The sequence below is a fragment of the Mercenaria mercenaria genome, chromosome 13, assembly GCF_021730395.1.
Source record: "Mercenaria mercenaria strain notata chromosome 13, MADL_Memer_1, whole genome shotgun sequence".
Classification (NCBI taxonomy): domain Eukaryota; kingdom Metazoa; phylum Mollusca; class Bivalvia; order Venerida; family Veneridae; genus Mercenaria; species Mercenaria mercenaria.
Window position 1 is genome coordinate 15,291,205 of NC_069373.1, and position 19,829 is coordinate 15,311,033.

Below are 19,829 nucleotides of genomic sequence, written 5' to 3' on the forward strand. Positions count from 1 at the left end.
AAACTCGCTATTTAGCGTGGGCGCGGAGCGAAAACTCGCTGTTTAGCGGGGTCGCGGGGCGAGATTTAGTATCTGGTATGTCGGGGGCGCGAGACGAAAACACGATAACTAGCGCTGCTTAAACGTCGAGTTTTCGCACCACGCCCCGACATTCCAGTTACTAAATCTCGCCCCGCGCCCCCGCTAATTATCGTGTTTTCGCTTCGCGCCCCCGCTAAATAGCGAGTTTTCGCCTGGCACCCCCGCCATTTTATCTTGTTAATTTTCGTGGTTTCGCTCGGCGGGGTCGCGGGGCGAAAACACGATAATTAGCGGGGTCGAGGGGTGAGATTTAGGAACTGGAATGTCGGGGGCGCGGTGCGAAAACTCGGCGTTTAAGCAGCGCTAATTATCGTGTTTTCGCCACGCGCCCCCGACATACCAGTTACTAACTCTCGCCCCGCGACCCCGCTAATTATCGTGTTTTCGCTCCGCTCCCCCGCTAAATAGCGAGTTTTCGCCCCGCGCCCCCGCCGTTTTAACTTGTAAATTCTCGTGTTTTCGCTCGGCGGGGTCGCGGAGCGAAAACGCGAAATGGCAGAAATCAGCCACCATAGTTATGAGCTTTGTATCGGGAAATATACACGAGTTCTTCAGCGGAAGAATATTGCGCTCCTAAAGTCGCGCAATATTCTTCCGCTGAAGAACGAGTGCATATTTCCCGATGCAAAGATAATAACCTTTGTATTACATACGCATCCACATGTATGGATATTATGCAAATATCATAAATATCTTCAATAGCCTGAATAGGATTGACAATACTGAACTTAATAGAAAAAATAGTGCAACAACACACACTGAATTACGTCACGCACCCGATATGAAATTCAGGCGTCAGTGTATGGAAAAATATTGACGTTTCAGGTACCAGTGTAACTTAACGGGAAATAAAAACGAGTATGTAATAATCTTATGATACTTCTACACTGTGCACAGTTTACCATTAGAAAAGATATAGAGAGTAGATTAAAAATGCATCATGACAGGGGATATTGTGTTCCTCTCGTTCGCTAGAAACAACCCATGTGATTATACTGCAGTACAAGTACCAGGAGACCTTCAATGCTGATGAGATACGGACATAGTTCATTTCAAATTATTCAGGCTGTCAAGCCAATCAAACCAATAATATGCGCACTTTGCTTTCTCCAATATTTGTCTAAGGCTTGAATATTGTTGAATGTAGTAGAAAGTTTCATTGAAATCATGATTCTTGGTTACCTCCCTTTATGGCTAAATGTAAAAGAGTTCATACAGTATTAAAAGAAGCTATTTTCTGACCATGTAATTATGAATTTCATGTTTGGACAGGTGTTTTATCTGTTTTTAACCCTTAGCCTGCTGGCGGCAAGTGATTCTGCCTTTGCGACCATTGCAGACCAAGATCGTCTGCACATCCGTGCAGTCTGATCATGGTCTGCACTGTTCGCTATTCAGTCAGTAAATTTTTTAATAAACACCCCTTCAAATGATAAATGGTACTGCCCATATTGGAAGATGGACCAGTCCATTATAGAAATTTAGCATGGTAAGGGTTAACATGAAATGTAAAGCCTTATGGATCTTTAATTACAATATGCGACATCTGTTTAACAAAATATGTTTACAGGCAGTGTAATTATGTCGATATTTCTTTGCTGAAAATAAAGTTCTGTTGATTATTAAAGGCTCCTTGATTTTACAGATTTCATGATATTCTACGATATATAGATCGACAAATAAATATTGTAGTAAGTATTGCACTGAAGGAGCCAATGTGAACAGAGGAGCCACTGATATCAGACTCTGTAGTGGTCTTCAGCGTGTTGACATCCCTCTCTGTCGTCGTATCAGATCTGACTTCCGACGCCGGCTCACAATTGTCCAAGCTTTTCGATGGCGTCTCGCAAAATGCGTAGCATGTTTCCCTGTTCCAGTGTATTTGCTCTTCCAGGTTACATTGTTGGGCAGAAGGTAGTTGACGTTTGTAACGGTACACCTTAAGGTCATTGTCGATATCGCGTCGACCCCTACCCGGGCCTCGGGGAATTACTTCTCCATGGTAGCAACCGAGAATGTAAGGAAAGTCCATTGTTATTCTATACTTGTACCTGTTGTCATATGGATCTACGTGTCCGTGACATTTGTCCAGCTCTCTAGAAGTCCAGTTTTTCCCTGACATATCCATCGGGCCGTAGATAGGATAACCATCGAGTGCGACACCGAGCAGTTTGTCTCTAAGATTTGTACCTTTGTATAGACATGCTGGCAATTTGTGGTAATGATAAGCCCCGTTACCCGCCGGATGTCCCGAGCAATCATCAAAGGTCTCTCTGCAGTCTCCCTGGACAGCGTTATATCCAGTATTTGTGTACGGATTGAAGAAAGGAGCACCGCTAAGTGACATACCGATAGAACCGAGTCTAACACATCCTTTTTCTTCTGCAACCGTTGCCAACATTGGTATGTTAAAACTGTAATACTGTTCTTCTGGTGTATTAGGATTTTGGCCCCAACCCCCTTCAAATTCATGATCTGGAACTCCGCTGTGGCGTAAAGTAATCGTTTTATTATTTTCGTTTAAAATCACTGTCAGGTCGCTTTCTTGTAGTGTTCGTATTTCCTGTGTTGTCAGGGCGTACACTACTGTCGGAGAAGAAGTTGTGATGCTTGTTTCTTTGCTGATGTCTGTCGTCTGCTGACTGGTTACTGCCGCTGTCAAAACAGAAAACAATACAGTTAATAAGAATATCTCTTTACGTCATATCCCAGTAAACAGCAAAGGCCTTGTGAGACTACAGACGTACTGTTTTTGCTGACAGCATCAGATGGAGCCTATGCGCGCACTTACTGCCATGGGCATTGCTCGTGAAACCTGAATTGATAGCGTTTTAACGATTTATTAACATATTATTACTAGAAAGATACACAGTACTTTGTTAATTTTGACCGTAAAGCATAAAACTATGAAACGAGAGGTCGAGAGTTTGGTCTCTGGACGAGGCGAATGCTCTCCGTGACGATGTGGCAGACGACAATAGGTCTAAAGCCCGTTGCCTTCCACCCCTAACTTAATTTGAACACTGGTAAACATATCCCGTCCGTCAAAACGTCGTGACCGCTCTAAATATTATTTTAGAGCCTTGACGGACAAAATTGCCTGAACGAAACGACGTGAAATCATATCGGTTCAATATCAAAGTCGTACGATAAGGTAAAAGTGCAAACGACAGTCTTTCGTGTCCGGTATATGTTTCTATTTAACCCCGTGAAGTATTTTTCAAATGACTTGACACAAATATTTTTTCATAATGACCCGCAGTGCAAAATGTACCTTTCAGCCATGCCAGATCAATGAAAAGATCTCAAATTGCGATTAAACGTTACAGTCGGTTCTGTTCCAAGCCACAGATGTGGTTAAATGTTAGATTGGGATGACTAAAAGATACTTCGGCATGTCTGTTCTGGGACAAGACCTCAAAGTACTATTAAATGTCACAATGGGATGACGTACTAGGAAGTCAGTGGCATAGTTGTTAGCAGGTTGGACTACAACGCTAGCGGTTCGGGTTCGATTCCCAGTCGCGGCTGATATCCCGACTAGTGTTCAGTGCTGGGTGATACTAGTATATTTAATTTGGTACTGTTTCCAGCAGTATCGGCATAGACTGGATGCTGGGGAGGTAAATATGACGCCTGCCGTGGGCTCGGCTGGAAATAAGCTGTTCCATCCATTCCAGGTGGGGATTTTCGTCGACTACCCGCGTTAAACAAGAAACTTTACCTTTACTTTTATTGTATTGAACTAAACTCAGGAAATTCTGTTCTGGGACAAGGCTAAATGTCACATTGGGAGGACTTGTAGAACGTAACTCGGCAATGTTCTGGAAACACATGGTCTGGCCTTGAGCATAAATAGTATGTAGTCAGAATTTAATCTCAACTACACAACTTTTCACAAGAAGGATATCTGGAAAGAAGAGCTTCAAATAATGATACGTCTTAAGCGTCAATCTTATTTCGCTGACTTTTGTACCATTGAATAGTATTTTCTGTATGCAAAGTGATAATTATTTTGTATTTTTCATTAAGGATAACATGGTGTAATAGCCATATTTCATATCTTGTAACTGGATGGTAATATTTAAATCAAATTTGGTCACTTTAAAGACATTCAAAATTAAAAACGTTTCACCGAGAGATTTTTCAAACGTTATCATTTTTGGGGGAGATAATCTAATCGGTATTGAAGTTAACATTGATGCTTATAGGAAATATATAATTTCTTTGTTTCGAGAAAATTTTGCGGTAGAAAGCTGCATTATATGATTCTGATACAAATAATCAAAAAGAAATCTAAAATTCCCCGTAGGGAAAAGGAGAAAATTATTTTTTTTTTCTAGTTTTCAGGGGAGATAACTGATAAAAATCCAAAATTATCAGGGGAGGTAATCTTAAGGGCATTTTTGAGAACTTATGTCACTCAAAGATAAATAGATCGGCAACTTGAAAGGCATATAGAGCAAATCTCGCCAAAACAACGTGACAACTGAATGAGATCTCGTTTACCGGAAGTGACGCGTTCTCCAAGCGCCATTTTGTATGCGAATGCATTTTATACTTCTTTGTGTCACTATATATCTTGTCAATATGGACCTTATTTCTATCGTTTGACATTTTCAAAGCTTACATTATCAAGTTGTATGTACGCTTTTGGTGAAATTGAGGCCTATTACGGGTAGTCTACCTTAATATGACATTCTGAGCGCAGGTAAGGAAAAATGCCGAGAACACTTGGAACCGGGCGTTGCACGAAAAGTGACGTCAGGGGCATGTTTCTGACACAATAACAAAAAACTCGAACAATATGGCGACAAAGTTAAATCGGAACTCAATCGCATATATCCTGAATTTTGTACAGTATAAATTTCAGGACGAAATTCGGCAAAAGAATTTGGGGCGCATTCCACCTTAAATAGCGTCATGCAGATTAAACACATAGTTTGGGGGAGACATATGTTTGCGTAAGTCATTACAATGTACCGGATTTCCTGTTATTGTACACAAACTAAGTTATTTGGGAGGTTAAGATAGACTAGCCAGGCGCGTAGCTATGGCATTTTTCATAGTACAGTAAAACCTGCTTTAGCAGTCACCTCTATTAAGCAGCCAACCTGTTTTAAGCAGCCAGTGTCTCATTTCCAAACATGGTCATTCATTCTATAAATTACCTGCATTAAGCAGCCACCTGCTGTAAGCAGCCACTTTTTCCCACTTCCTTGGCTGGCTGCTTAAGACAGGTTTCACTGTACGCAGACGTAATGGGGATCGGGCGTCGCTGTATCCTCCCCTTGATTATTTGTCAATATGAGAACGGCAAATAGTGCATTTTAGCGTGTATTTGGAGCAAAACATTGCAAGAAAACTTAATACTTTGTTAATTGTTTATATAAAATGTTTTATTTTACTAGTTATGTGCATAATATTGCACGTGCAATCTGTGGTTTAGTGATCCATGTTATATATGTGCAAATATTAATTCAAAACAAATGGTTAGTGGTGATACACTTTGAAAATATCATTTTGATTGGATATATCATCCAAGAGATATGTCTGTAAGTATATATACGATAGCTATTACAAGGAATTTGCCATAACTCCAAACTGAATACTAGACTAGTCAACAAAGACATGCTAAGTTTCACGATACTGATACAAATGTACCAAATCTGAAACTGTAGGGAAAGCATTCCGATAAAGCGACGTCTTCATTACGTCAACTTCGTTATAGGTATTTCCCTTCTCTCTTTTTTTTTTAACTAAAACAGTTTTCTGCAAAATGTTTCTTACAGCTTTTAAATTATTTCGCGGTTTTGCCATCGTGATCTCGCGCTTCCCGCTTCATTCTTACGATATGCGATAACGATGGCGAATTGCGAGATCGTGAAAGTAGCAATTTCGCGCCATTGTGATTTCGCGCATATGAATATTCTTGATTTCATGCTTCGTCATCGTGATCTCGCGCTTTGCCATCATGATTTCGCGCTTTACCATCATGATCCCGCGCTTCGCGTATCGCCTGCTCATGATGGAGAAGCGCAAGATCACAATGGCGAAGTGCGAAAAAAACCCGAATATTTCAGGCTTTAACAGTAGCATTCGGTAGTCATTTTACCAACAATATTAAATTATTATAGCGTGAATGTTGATATGTCTCAACGACATCTAAAACCAAGTATTACACTGAAATCTTGATTGGATATTTTTTTAGAATGTTGTTTAAGATCTTCTGAAATGCATTTAATTTTGTTACCTTATTATAAGGCCATTGAAAAAATTGTAATCACCAATTATAAAGAAAAAAACATATTTACCTCACTGTGAATTGGTTGTCAGATACTTTAAAACACGGTTGTGACGTAATCCTTTGTTAGTTTTGTCCATTATATAGGTTATTGTACCGATACCGCTCTATACACACGATTATTTTACTATACCTGTCCATTATTAACCTGTAAGAGTCCATTCTTAAAATAATGGATACTTTAAGAATGGACAGGTACAGGTTAATAATGGACAGGTATAGTAACAACCTTGTACGTTGAGAGGTGTGAATACATCAGTCTTTGAAATTCGAAAGTTTCGAAATATATTAAAACTGCAACGTGTTTTTTTCAGAATTTGTAGCTGCAATAAAAAAAAAACTTATGTGGAACGTATGATATTTAACCCAATGTTTGTGTGTTTGTTTTAGGTTTAACGCCGTTTCTCAACAGTATTTTAGTCATGTAACGGCGGGCAGTTAACCTAACCAGTGTTCCTGGATTCTGTACCATGTGTTCATACGGCGGTGCACATGGAACCTTCAATGATGTACAAAATGCAATTCCTTGAAAAGCGGATAAAATAATGGTTGGGCTCTAAACGAGAAAACCATGGGCAGAATTAAACTGGAAACCAATAGCTTTACTTATTCTTTGAATAGTCCAGCTAAAACACCTGGTTATTTTTTTTTGTCATAACTGACATTCAAAAATGTGCAATTTCACATTTCTACTACAAAGACAAACAAACAAAAAAAAACACACTAAAAACGTCAAATTTCTTATCGTTTTACTGCATGTTTCGGTATTTCGGTATACAGGGAAATTTGGCCGCAATGATTGTAATTTAACAATACATTATTTTGTTTTTAACTTTCATAACTAGTAAACGTCTCATATAATACGTGTTATTGTCTTCTAATAAAATTGATAGAAAACAACGTAATTGCGAGATAAGAACGGTTGTTTTGTAATAATGATATAAAATACATATACATACATTTTAAAATGTCTTCCCCTGGACCTGTCATCTATATAAAACTGCAAACTCAGCACGAACAAAGCGTGGAAAACTATTAATACATACATCATAAGGCCAAGCTAAATTTTACTTTTTGTAAAGATACTTCAAATCATATGTAAATATGACAAAACGTGATATGTTCGAAACTGTCCTAAAAATCAGCACTGCATATCATTAGTGTTAAAAAAATCTTTTCATTGCAATAAATATTTCATGCAATCTTATTTAAACTTTATTTGACTTGGTATTTTTACTTAGCACAGAGACACAAATCAATGATTTGTCTTTGCCTCAAAGAGGACAATATTAGGGACATTATATAATATCACGACAATCTTGATTTATTCGAGAGGACCGTGTTTTAAGTCAGAGAAAAGCCTCAAACTATCCATTATGTGAAAGAATGGACAATCTCGGCGCGTTGCGCCTCGATTTGTCCATTCTTTCACATAATGGACAGTTTTCGGCTTTTCTCCTTTACGTAATATCGTATGACTTGTACCAGTGTCAAACTTAGGTGCAATTATTTGATTTCTATAATATTTTATTTTTTACAACATTGGGACCCTGGAATAATTGATAATTTTGACATTGAATTATAATTTTATTATAGAAATTTGGCTCTTTAGACCGTTGGCATAGACGGCATATGAATGTAATATTTCACATGGTCAGGATTATTACAAAATAAGCAATCAAATAGTTGGATAATGACTGTACCTAAATTGTTATAAAAGACAATTATTGGTGAATTTCAATGCACGTTAAATCAACTAATTATATAAACCAGTTTGCTATTACTTCAGTTTACCGTACTTCAAATAAAATAAAAAGTAAGCAATGATTGCGAATGAAGCAATAAAGACTTCTTGTTACAACCAAATAAACTAGCCAGTTTAATTTTGTGTTTGCCAGATTTTCATTACGCAGCTGCGTATCTGCTTAATAGCAGCTACGCGCCTGCTAGCTGCTAGGTTCATGGCACAAATACAATTTACTTTAAATATTCCTGAGCCGTGCCATGAGAAAACCAACATAGTGGCTTTGCGACCAGCATGGATCCAGACCAGCCTGCGCATCCGCGCAGTCTGGTCAGGCTCCATGCTGTTCGCTTGTAAAGCCTATTGGAATTGGAGAAACTGTTAGCGAACAGCATGGAACCTGACCAGACTGCGCGGATGCGCAGGCTGGTCTGGATCCATGCTGGTCGCATACCCGCTATGTTGGTTTTCTCATGGCACGGCTCATATGTGTTCTCACCAGTTGGTCTCGGGGTTACTGTCGTTGTTGTCTCGGACCGTGAAGGACAGTTATCTAGATCCCGGTTTGCATTCTCACACCTAACATAGCACGTATCCTGCATCCAGTTTTGATTTGCAACTTGCCTACAAGTCTGATCTCCATCCGCCTGGCGTTTTTGAAAGCTGTGAACTGTTTGTCTGCGGTTTCGTCCACGTGGCGGTGGTCTGGGGCGCTGTGCACCATTTCCTCCTTGTGGTCCAGCCTGCATTTGTGGGTTTGCATTAATGCCATGAAAACAGCTAATAATGTATGGGAAATCGAATGTGGCTCTGTAAATGTATCTTCCGTTATAATAGTGACCATGACAAATGTTCAGGTCTGCAGATGTTCAGTTTTTACCGCTTGAGTCCATTGGACCATAGATTGGATATCCGTCCAACGCAACGCCGAGGAACTTGTCTTTCAGATCCCCAATATACAGGCATTTGGGGACAGCGTGGTAATGGTAGGTTCCATCTGGGGAAGGATGACCTTTGCAATCATCCAATGTCTCAGCACAGTCCCCCTCAACAGCATTGTGTCCATATCCAGTGTAAGGATTGTAGAACGCGGCGCCACTTCTTGCAAGACCAATGACAACTAAACGACCAGCGCATCCTTTGGTTGCAGAAACTGTTGATTTTAATGGTAGATTAAACATATGGTTAACTTTGGAAGCAGTATTTGGATTGTTCCCCCAGCCGCCTTCAAACGAATGTTCTGGTAAGCCATGATGTTCTAGCGTTATGGTGCTATTTTCTTCTTGAACTGTGATTGTAAAATCGTTGTCCGACAGTACTTGAATCTCAGCCTCTGTTAATGCATTTTGTGCCGATACATGCACACTCACAGCAGAGAGAACTAACAGATGCAACTGAAGACACCAGTATACCATCACTGCACTGAAAAGATATGAAAGAGTGACATCGTAACACAACTTTGTCATGGATAAACAAACGTTACTCTGTTTATCGTGTCTAGAAAGTATTCAGGGCATGTTATTTGAATGATGAATAACAAATCGTGACCTTATTTAATACTAAACCGCGATGCAAGATGGTACGATGACGAAAACGCGATGGTGCGATGGCACGATGATGAAACAACGATGGTACGATGGTGAAAACGCGATGGCACGTTGATGAAATCGTGATGGTACGATGGAGAAATGTCGATGTAATATCGCGTTTTCATCATCGTACCATCTCGTTTTCACCATCGCATCATCGTGCCATCGCGTTTTCATCATCGTACCATCGCGTTTTCATCATCGTACCATCACCATCGTGCCATCGCGTTATCACCACCGTTACTTCGCGTTTTCACCATCGTGCCATCGCGTTATCACCATCGTACCATCGCGTTTTCACTATCGTGCCATCGCGTTATCACCATCGTACCATCGCGGTTTCACCATCTTACCATCGCGTTTTCACCATCGTACCATCGCCTTCCGGTTAGAAATGCGTAGTTCCGTGCACTTGAAGTTTTGTCAACAATAGATGAATGTATCTCAATGTATTTTGTGGGAAGAAATTTACCATTTAGATTCTGCTGTTTTGCAAAATGTTTTACAAAATGTTCAGTGCTCAGCTCATTAAAATTGGTAAAATCTTCAAGGCCACGTCCTTTGTATTTTATGTATGCATGAAAGTAAATAAAAAGCTGGGTGTAATAGTCACATGGTATTATTCAAACTCAGCTTTTTCTTGTTAGGATGTAGAAGGTACATAGTGCAATGTGAAAATGAGATTGTATCAAGCCTGTATTACTGACACATGTACTGTACCACTGCGCATGACCACCGGAAGGCGATGGTACGATGGTGAAAATGCGATGGTACGATGGTGATAACGCGATGGAACGATGGTGAAAACGCGATAGTACGATGGTGATAGCGCAATGGCACGATGGTGAAAACGCGATTGCACGATGGTGATAATGCGATGGTACGATGATGAAACGCGATGGCACGATGGTGAAACTGCAATGGTACGATGATGAAAACGCGATGGTACGATGGTGAAAACGCGATGGTACGATGATGAAAACGCGATATTACATCGACATTTCACCATCGTACCATCGCATCATCGCGATTTCATCATCGTGCCATCGCGTTTACACCATCGTACCATCGTTGTTTCATCATCGTGCCATCGCACCATCGCGGAACACCGTACATTTTACATGTCCTCTTGTTATGATGAATATTTGTGTCACAATACGTGCAAAAGAAGTTACTGGCTTAAAAACAAAATGTTTTTTTGTTTTTTTTTTACCACTTATTACTTCGAGCTGACTAACGTTTATAGCATGCATCACATCGAATGGAAACGTTCAATGACAAGTAATTTGAAAATCGACTGAATCATGGAAAATTTATTGACAATGAGAATAACATTATTTGAATCTTTTACTTAAATTCTCATCAAAACTACATGCTAAAAGCAGTAGCACACATTTACATTGAAAACATGAAAAGTTTTCTATGATAAATAACAGAAACTTAATTTGTAAGTGGTGTTATGAAATACTGGTAAAAGAGTGGCCTGCGATATAGTGGTAACTTGCTTCACTGTCAACCCAGAGGTCGAGGGTTCAAATCCCATCCAATTAAGTAGCTAGTACTGGTTCTACCCATGCAAGAGGGTTTTGTGTGTATCAAGTCTTTACATCAAGCACAATTTAAAGAACCGAAATAATATTAGACCTGGATACTTCATGGTCAATTTGGATTAGTAACAGTCAAAGCTGGAACCCAGTTTGATGTATACGCTCTATACAAGGGAACCAACCAAATGTTGCAGTAAGTTCTCGTAAAACCCTATTTACGAATTTAAACCATCTGTAATAAGCACCAATCAGATTAACCAATTAATAGCACAGGAGTGCTAAGGTATAAACAGGACTGCAGGCAGTTATGATTAAGAGCAGACACAGTATTTTAGTGGTAACACTATTTGGCTGTGAAACTAGGGCTCTTGAGTTTGAGTTCCTCTTCCTCCAAATAAAAATACTAACAATGAGATAAGTATCCCGTGTGTATTAGTGCTTTACATCAGACATGCTAAAGAACCAGGGAAGCTTCTAGAATTAGAGAATCTTCTGTATATTACACTAATGCTACAGTTTTCTTGGGGAGTCGACCAAGATCAGCCTGCATATCAAACATCCCTTTAAAAAATAAATGGTACTGCCCAAATTGAATGATGGACCAGTCCATTTTAGAAATTTAGCAGGCTAAAGGTTAAAAAGAAAACAAGGAAATCAGACATATGATGATGAACACCAGAGTGCCAACCTATCATAAGCAAGGTAATTAAATTGAAATGACAAAACTTAAACTTTTATAGCATATCTGTCTTACTGGTCTCATTTTTATCATTTATTCTTAACGCTTAGCCTTGAGAAAAAAATCAAACAACACCAAATCCTAGAAAGAAAGGGTTGTTTCACATGAAAATTGAACTGCATATAAATATGTATAATACTATACAAAATAATTGTCAGTATACTGATATATACATTGAATTCCGGAAAAGGACTGAATAAAGGGACCGAAGTTTTAGACAGTTCAATGCCTCTAAAAACACCATTTTCAAAGAACTGTTACATGTCCTCGATTTGATGCATTTGCAATAATGTCCCAGTCCTGAAATTTCATGAAACTAGATAGAACGTAGTTTTCAGCATTTTTTAATTTCTTTACAAATGGCACTCATTTTAGAAGGGGGACAACTTTTTCAGAAAATTTTAAGTATCCATCATATGGGACAGTAGGGCCGGACATGTAATTTAGAGTTAGATTCAATCAGGTAAGACTGTTGGTAAAGATATTGTCAGTGTATTGGATATTTCTGTGTTTTGAAGATATACTCCTAAACCTTAAGATTATCAATGAACTAAAGTGCTAAGCCTCGGACTGAGAACAGGTATAAGAAACAACAAGTATAAAGCTGTCAATCATATATTTAACTATTTATTAGAATTTTTATATCAATTGATACAAATGTAAGATACAAAACACAGGCTACACATATCTGAAGTTTGTAAAAGATAAAAAACAAATCACATTAATGAAACAATGTATGCACACATAAAACTTGTATTATAATGCCTGTGAGATGAGTTTAGCACAAACTGGAGCCTTACAGGAAATCCAACTACTTGTGGAGAGCTGGACTGTATCTTCTACAGATATATGACACATTGATACTGAGATATTGGTGATATATTAGCAGTAATTCTTTCTGAATAAAAAAGTCTACATTTAATGGCAATGAAAACTATAATATTTGTGCTGATTGTAGATATTTTTTAACCCTATAATTATGTACACCAATGTAAAATGATCAAATCTCTTAAATCAATAATACTGTAGACATGAAATATTAAATCAGGAAAGAACAAATTCTTATTTTAAAACAAAACCTACGCCAGTTAACCCTAAACTACTCATCCCAGAGTACAAGAGGTAAGCCATTTTAACGGTAGAGAGTGGTCCATGTCAAGGATGATAGACACTCTTGTTAATATCTGTCAAGCAGTACATGAGAAAAAAAGTTCTTTTTTTAGATAATTTTCAGCACTGATGAGCCTTTGTGCAGTAGCACAGAAACATTTGAATCTATGAAAAGAAACTACAGACCAAGTTTATGATTATTTATCATGTAGCAAACACACCGAATTTGTTCAAAGAGTTACTTCATTTACAGGTGTATACATCTGTGTGCAACAGAGTAAACCATTGCATTGATTCTATCATCTAAGTTCCATCAACAAAGTTGTTTTTAGGAGATCTAAGCTCTAGCAAAAACCCTGTTGGTAATATTGAGAAAGAACCTGAGCATATTTGGTAGAAATCAATCAAAAGATGGTGAAGATATATCTAGTTCAAGAGAAGAAGTTGTACCTCTATTTATGTCTCTGTCAATCCTTAAACAGAGAAAATATGATGATATATAAGGACTCCCATATATTGCCCAACTCCTAATCGAGCCTCAACATAGTCAAATCCAGAATTCTATCGTATTTTTTTATTCTGAGTCTAGTCAACTGCCTTCCTGTTCTGAAAGCAGATAAGACAAACCTTGAGTGTTCTCTCCATCATTAATGCTGAATCCAATAAAGAACAGACATTGATTTGAGTGGTAAGTGAAATAAGGCACAAAGAGAGAAACAATGCTAGAGGTAAAACCATAGATATAGGCAGACTCTTGCAGGCTCAATGGATATAAATCATCATTAAAAGTTACAACAGATTAAGAACTGCTATGTACAGCATTACCAAGCCAGAGCATCTTCAGTTTACACCGATCTACTAGTGTGCAGAATAGTGAGTACATTAAATAAATTACTATTTCAAAATATTTTCAAGTTTTTCACTCTCTTTTTATATACAAAAGATTCCTGATGTTTAAAAAGCACGATAAAGATTAGAACAGAAAACAAGAGGAGACAGCGCGCTCGACTGTTTTGATGCTGGATAGTAAAACTGGGCACATCTGAGGAAACTGGACCTGTCACTGGAGTGTTTAATGACTCCAATGGTGGATGTTATTATTGGACAATAGCTTAAATCTGAGTCAAATGTATTCAGTAATAACAGAGATAGAAATAAAGTGTATCAAAACATACTGAACCCAAATTCTAGGTAAAACGGGGACATAAATCACAAAATAGCTGTGCCAGAGTTACGGACCTTGTGTCATATGATGAGGACAATGATGTTGAAGAACTGTTTCAAGTCTGAATCAATTTCAAGAAGTAATAACAAAGATATAGTGGAAGTACACCAACATCAACTTGAAAATCTAAGTAAAAAGGGGCATAATTCAAGAAATATTGGTGCAACAGTTATGGCCCTTGTATCAAATGACGTGGGAAATGGAACAATTAGTTTAAGTTTGAATCAAATCCGTTTGGTTATAACATATGGATATGGAGTGAAAGTGCACCATTACTTTAACCTGAAATTTCATAAAATAGAGGGCATAATTCATGAAACACTGGTGCAAGAATTACGGCCCTTGTGTAAAATGATGTGTCTGGTGAATCCCCCGTGATGTAAAACAATTGTTCAAAGTCTGAATCAAATCCCTTCCGTAATAACAGAGATATAGTGAAAATGCATCAAAATTAACCTAAATTCTAAGAAAAATGGGTATAATTTATGAAAATTGGTGGCAGAATTATGGACCTTGTGTCATTTGATGTGGGTGATGATGTGTAACAACTATTTTTAGTTTGAATCAAATACATTCTGATCTAACTGAGACAGATTGAAAGTTTATCAAAACTTTAACCTGAAATTCTAAGTAAAAAGGGAGATAATTCATGAAATATTTGTGCAAGAGTTATAGCTCTTGTGCCATATGAGGTGAGTGATGATAAGGAATTGAAGCAAATCCATCCAGTAATCAATAGTTTCTTACAGTCAAGCTAAAACTGTTAATATAAATATACGAGCTCAACTGCAATGCAGTTTTCTTGTCCCTATGGTGGAAAAATCAGAAGATATACTTAACACAGTTCATAATAAATGTAGCAAATATGAAAAATATCATACTGTGAAATCATAATTTTTCATGGAGGACTAATGCGGATATTGAGGTTGTGTCAATCCATGAAATTATATCTCAATTCACGAATAAATACATCCTTTTATATTTACAGTCCACAACCAAACAAAAGTGTTGTTTCTGGCTGAAACCATAAAATTTTATGCCCATGAAATTAAGAGACTTTACAATATATTTGCAGAAATATTCCGAAGAAATGATTTATGTAGATAATATCATGTGCATAATAAAAATACCTGTGCAACAAGCACTATAAGACAATGGTGACTTCACCAAAGACTTCATGATCTAACAAAATACAGGTCACAACACCATACTCGGAAGATCATTACTTAAATGTAATAACATACATGTATAAATATATCCCAGATTTTATAACAATAAGAGTATCAAATATCAAAATAATATTCCAATATGATACTGAGCATAAGAAAATATTACATGAGCCACGCCATGAGAAAACCAACATTGTGGCTTTGCGACCAGCATGGATCCAGACCAGCCTGCGCATTTGCACAGTCTGGTCAGGATCCATGCCGTTCGCTAAAAGTTTCTCTAATTGCAATAGGCTTTAAAAGCGAACAGCATGGATCCTGACCAGACTGCGCGGATGCGCAGGCTGGTCTGGATCCATGCTGGTTGCAAAGCCAGTATGTTGGTTTTCCCATGGCACGGCTCAATAATGGCTGTACTAGAAGATTAATGCCATATAGAATAATGTGGAGCTTGTATAAATATGTTGACTACTTAAACACAAACTGCAGTGGAAAATCCTAAGGAAGAATTTTCTTTTTATCAAATTATTTTTCACGAAGTCAAAGCCAGATGCAATATTTTCATGAAAGGTGCAGCTGTGAAAAATGTAAAATCTGATTTCAATGGGTGAAAGATTTTTATTTATCCCATATATAAAACAATTATAATCTATACACCTTTTTTATGTCTTTTAAAAGATCAAATAAAACTGCATCCATTTTACCCGTGAAATGCCTTGTGAAAAGCGCAATACTTTGTACTACATCACAATAAACCTAGATTATTCCAAGAGATTTTCAGATTTCTTTTATATTTCAATATGGTTGTTATAGGTTTTTGTGCTCTTGACCATTTATGTCCTTAATAAAGGATATTCTTGATAGTAATTACCAGTAACATATAATTTATACCCTTGCAAGTTCAACTGTAACTCCATACAAGTGAAACTATATCATGATAACCTCACTGTTTGAAACAGTGAATTTTTCAAAGATAACCCAACGTTCAACAACCACTAAAAAATGGAATAAATGTGGCATTTTGTAATATTTTTAAGACTTTACAAATTTTATTTTCATCAAACAATGGAGTGTTTAGTACTAAAAAATGTTACTGGTTATATTAAAAGTCCACAAGTGATTGGTGAATACATGGTATTATTCTATATCTATTTTATCTATCCAATCGTGAACGTTCATTTGCAATATGTGACCGTACAATATATTACCTTATTGGACGCACATGTGTACAAAAAACCTGTATTTTTCCCCATATTTGGACGGTTCCAAAAGTCCCATGTTAAACAAACGATAAAGCCCAATGCGCATGAAAATGCTCCAAATTAAAAACTGGGTGAAGTAGGCACTCTATGTACAGAGTTAGATAATGCGTCTTGAAATGAGGAAGGCAGAAATACAATATTCAGTGAATCATTTTTAACTTAAACTAAATTAAAATAGATATAGAATATAAAGGTTATTTAACACTGAACTGTACAATACGATATATTCTGACTCATACCCAGCTGGGAAAACCATATTGAACTCGCCTAGCGGCTTGTCCAATATGATTTTCTCAGCTAGGTACTCGTCCAAATATATCCTCGTATTGTACAGAACAATGTTTAATAACCTAATAATCTTCACTTGTAAGGCAAAAAAAGTTGACACACCATGAATGTTTTAGACGACTGCAAGAATGCTCTTACATATTCAATAAACGTAACTTGAATATCTCTTTCATTCTTGTAGGGGGAAAAGATATCTTTGACCAACAGGTATCTTGCCCAAAATGTTGATATTTTTCCAAATTCTGTAGATGTTTTTACAAAATTCAACAATTTTTGAAGAACGAAACATTTCATATTATAATAAGTCAAGACTTCTTATTTCAGAGTATTTTAAAATGTAACAAGAGCTCGACTATTCAAAAGAATTGATGCAAGTATAGCATCAAAATATTACCAGAGATTTTCAGGCAAAAGAAAAAGAATATATAAGAAAAACAATGCACCTGCATTTGTGGATTTGGATAAGTCTTGCACTATACTGCAATGTGTGACCATGATGGTAAGCAAGTGTTCAAAGTTTCAAAGCCATATATCAAACAGTTTAGAGACAAAATATGGAATGGTATGCGAAACTTAACTAATTTCTATGGCAGAAAAGGGCTATAACTGAGCTAAAGTAAACAGGTTAGGTAAAATATGGACTGGTATGAAAAACTTAACCGATTTCCAAGTTCAAAAAGGGCAATAATTCAAAATAGTTGACACAGTTATGTGCTCTTGCCTATAGATGGAAATAATGATAAGCAAGTGTTAAAAGTTTCAAAGCTACACGTCAAATAGTTTTGACAAAACGTTGACTTGTACGAAAAATTGAACCAATTTCCATGTCCAAAAAGGACCATAATTCAGCCAAAATAGTTGACCGAGTTATGTACTCTTGCCTACAGATGTAAACCATGATGATAAACAATTGTTCAAACTTTCAGTCACAAGTCAAAAAGTTTTGAAAAAATATGGACTTGTACAAAAACTGTACCAATTTCCAATTCCAAAAAGGCCATAATTCAGCCAAAATAATTTATGTACTCTTGCCTACAAATAGAGACTGTTATAATAAACATGTGACACAAGTTTCAAAGCCATATGTCAAACACTTTACACAAAATTTGAACTGGTAGGAAAAACTTAACCAAGATTTCTAAGTTAAAAGGGGCCATAATTCAGCCAAAATCCTTGATGGAGTTACGTACTCTTGCCTAAAACTGGACATGGTGATGGTACACAAATGTTGAAAGTTTCAAAGCTTTATCTTAAAAGACTTTGTTAAAATGTGGACTTGTACAAAAAACTTAACCAAGATGTGACGCCGACGCTGACACCGTGGTGAGTAGGATAACTCTACTTATTCCTCGAATAGTCGAGCTAAAAATAGCTTACAAATAAATCTGCATGTGTTTAGAAGATTTTTATATGCTGTATAAAATATCAGTGACCTATATTAAATAATTATTGTATTGCACATAAAATTATACAACTATGTGTGTACACAAATATAAAAAACAACAAAATTTACAGAGCAATAATACCCTTAACAATCAAAACGCAGCAAGCTTCAAATCCAAATAACATGTTCATATAGGAACAAAAGCATCACAAGATAATAATCAGATAGCTCTACTCGGAACACCAATCATTTAAAACCATTATAATCAGAGGCCTGTTGTACAAAAACGTGGATAATGAGGAAAATCGGGATGAAAATCATTCTTTCTGTTTGCATTATACAGGTATAATTACTATAAAGTTCATAAATTGAATTTATTTCAACTCGTCCCGATCTTAACTTTGGTTACATTTCAATGTATGATTCTGACAAAAACATAACAACTGAGGAGTGGAATTTGTTCATCCTAAATTTACAAACAGCATATTACACTTCATTATTTGTTCCATTAACAGCTATAACATTGTTAATACTGATGGTGTGGTCCCCTCGATATATTCAAAAACACAAGAAATACCAACACATTACATTGCATGAACTTATGCCCTCTTATTACCTGCTACCGCACATTATACCCTTTAAATGGATGGTCCATAAGAATATGGCCACAAAAAGATCAAAAATTAATTCTAACTAATTCGTATTAATATAATTACCGTATTTTGGTGCGTATAGGTCGCACTTTTTCTACCCATTTTGCTGCCTGAAAAAGTTCCTGCGACCTTTATGACAGAACATTGCCAGCAGAGTTTTTTTTTCGGGCCAATTTTCTGACCGTAGCTCTCGCAAATTTACGTGCATCTGTTACGAACGAACAAAATGGATAAAAAATATCAATATCGGCGGCTTTTCAACCAATAGCGGTTACTTTCAATAAAATATATCGTAAATAACCCATACAGACTATTAAAATTACGAATGACTTTAATTCAAAGATGTTTTTGCAGTTTGAATTACGTTTGTTTCTACTTTCGTTTTACTGGACGCCATTGACATGTACTCCGGGTTGGATAAAATCCGGACAGATCCGTCCTCCATTCCAAACATTGTTTATACTAATTCTTAGTGTATTAAAAAACTTGAAAGATAATTTTTTACTTTTGATTTTTAAATAAAAGAAAAAAATCCAAAAAGAGATATTTTGTTAATCTTTTTACTCAGAATCAAAAGAACGCAGTTAATTACATGACACGGAAAGGTGTTATAATTGCTGTGCAAACAATTCACACTTAAACTTGCATAATTACAGAAAGTAAACGCAAACTGTCTGCTGCCAATTAGTGTCAAAAAGCCGCTTTTCTTTGATGTAGTCTGTTACCGATACTAC

The 19,829-nt window shown here is 36.9% G+C and overlaps 1 protein-coding gene across 1 annotated transcript; it reads right to left on the minus strand.

The window, feature by feature from the left end:
• Positions 1 to 1,510: 1,510 nt before the first annotated feature.
• Positions 1,511 to 8,896, minus strand: LOC123529539 (uncharacterized). Its single transcript, XM_053520678.1, has 2 exons — positions 8,629 to 8,896; positions 1,511 to 2,736 (listed from the first exon to the last, which is right to left on the minus strand). Exons 1-2 carry the CDS (start codon positions 8,876 to 8,878, stop codon positions 1,730 to 1,732), a joined length of 1,257 nt encoding a protein of 418 aa, XP_053376653.1. The 5' UTR covers positions 8,879 to 8,896; the 3' UTR covers positions 1,511 to 1,729.
• Positions 8,897 to 19,829: the final 10,933 nt, after the last annotated feature.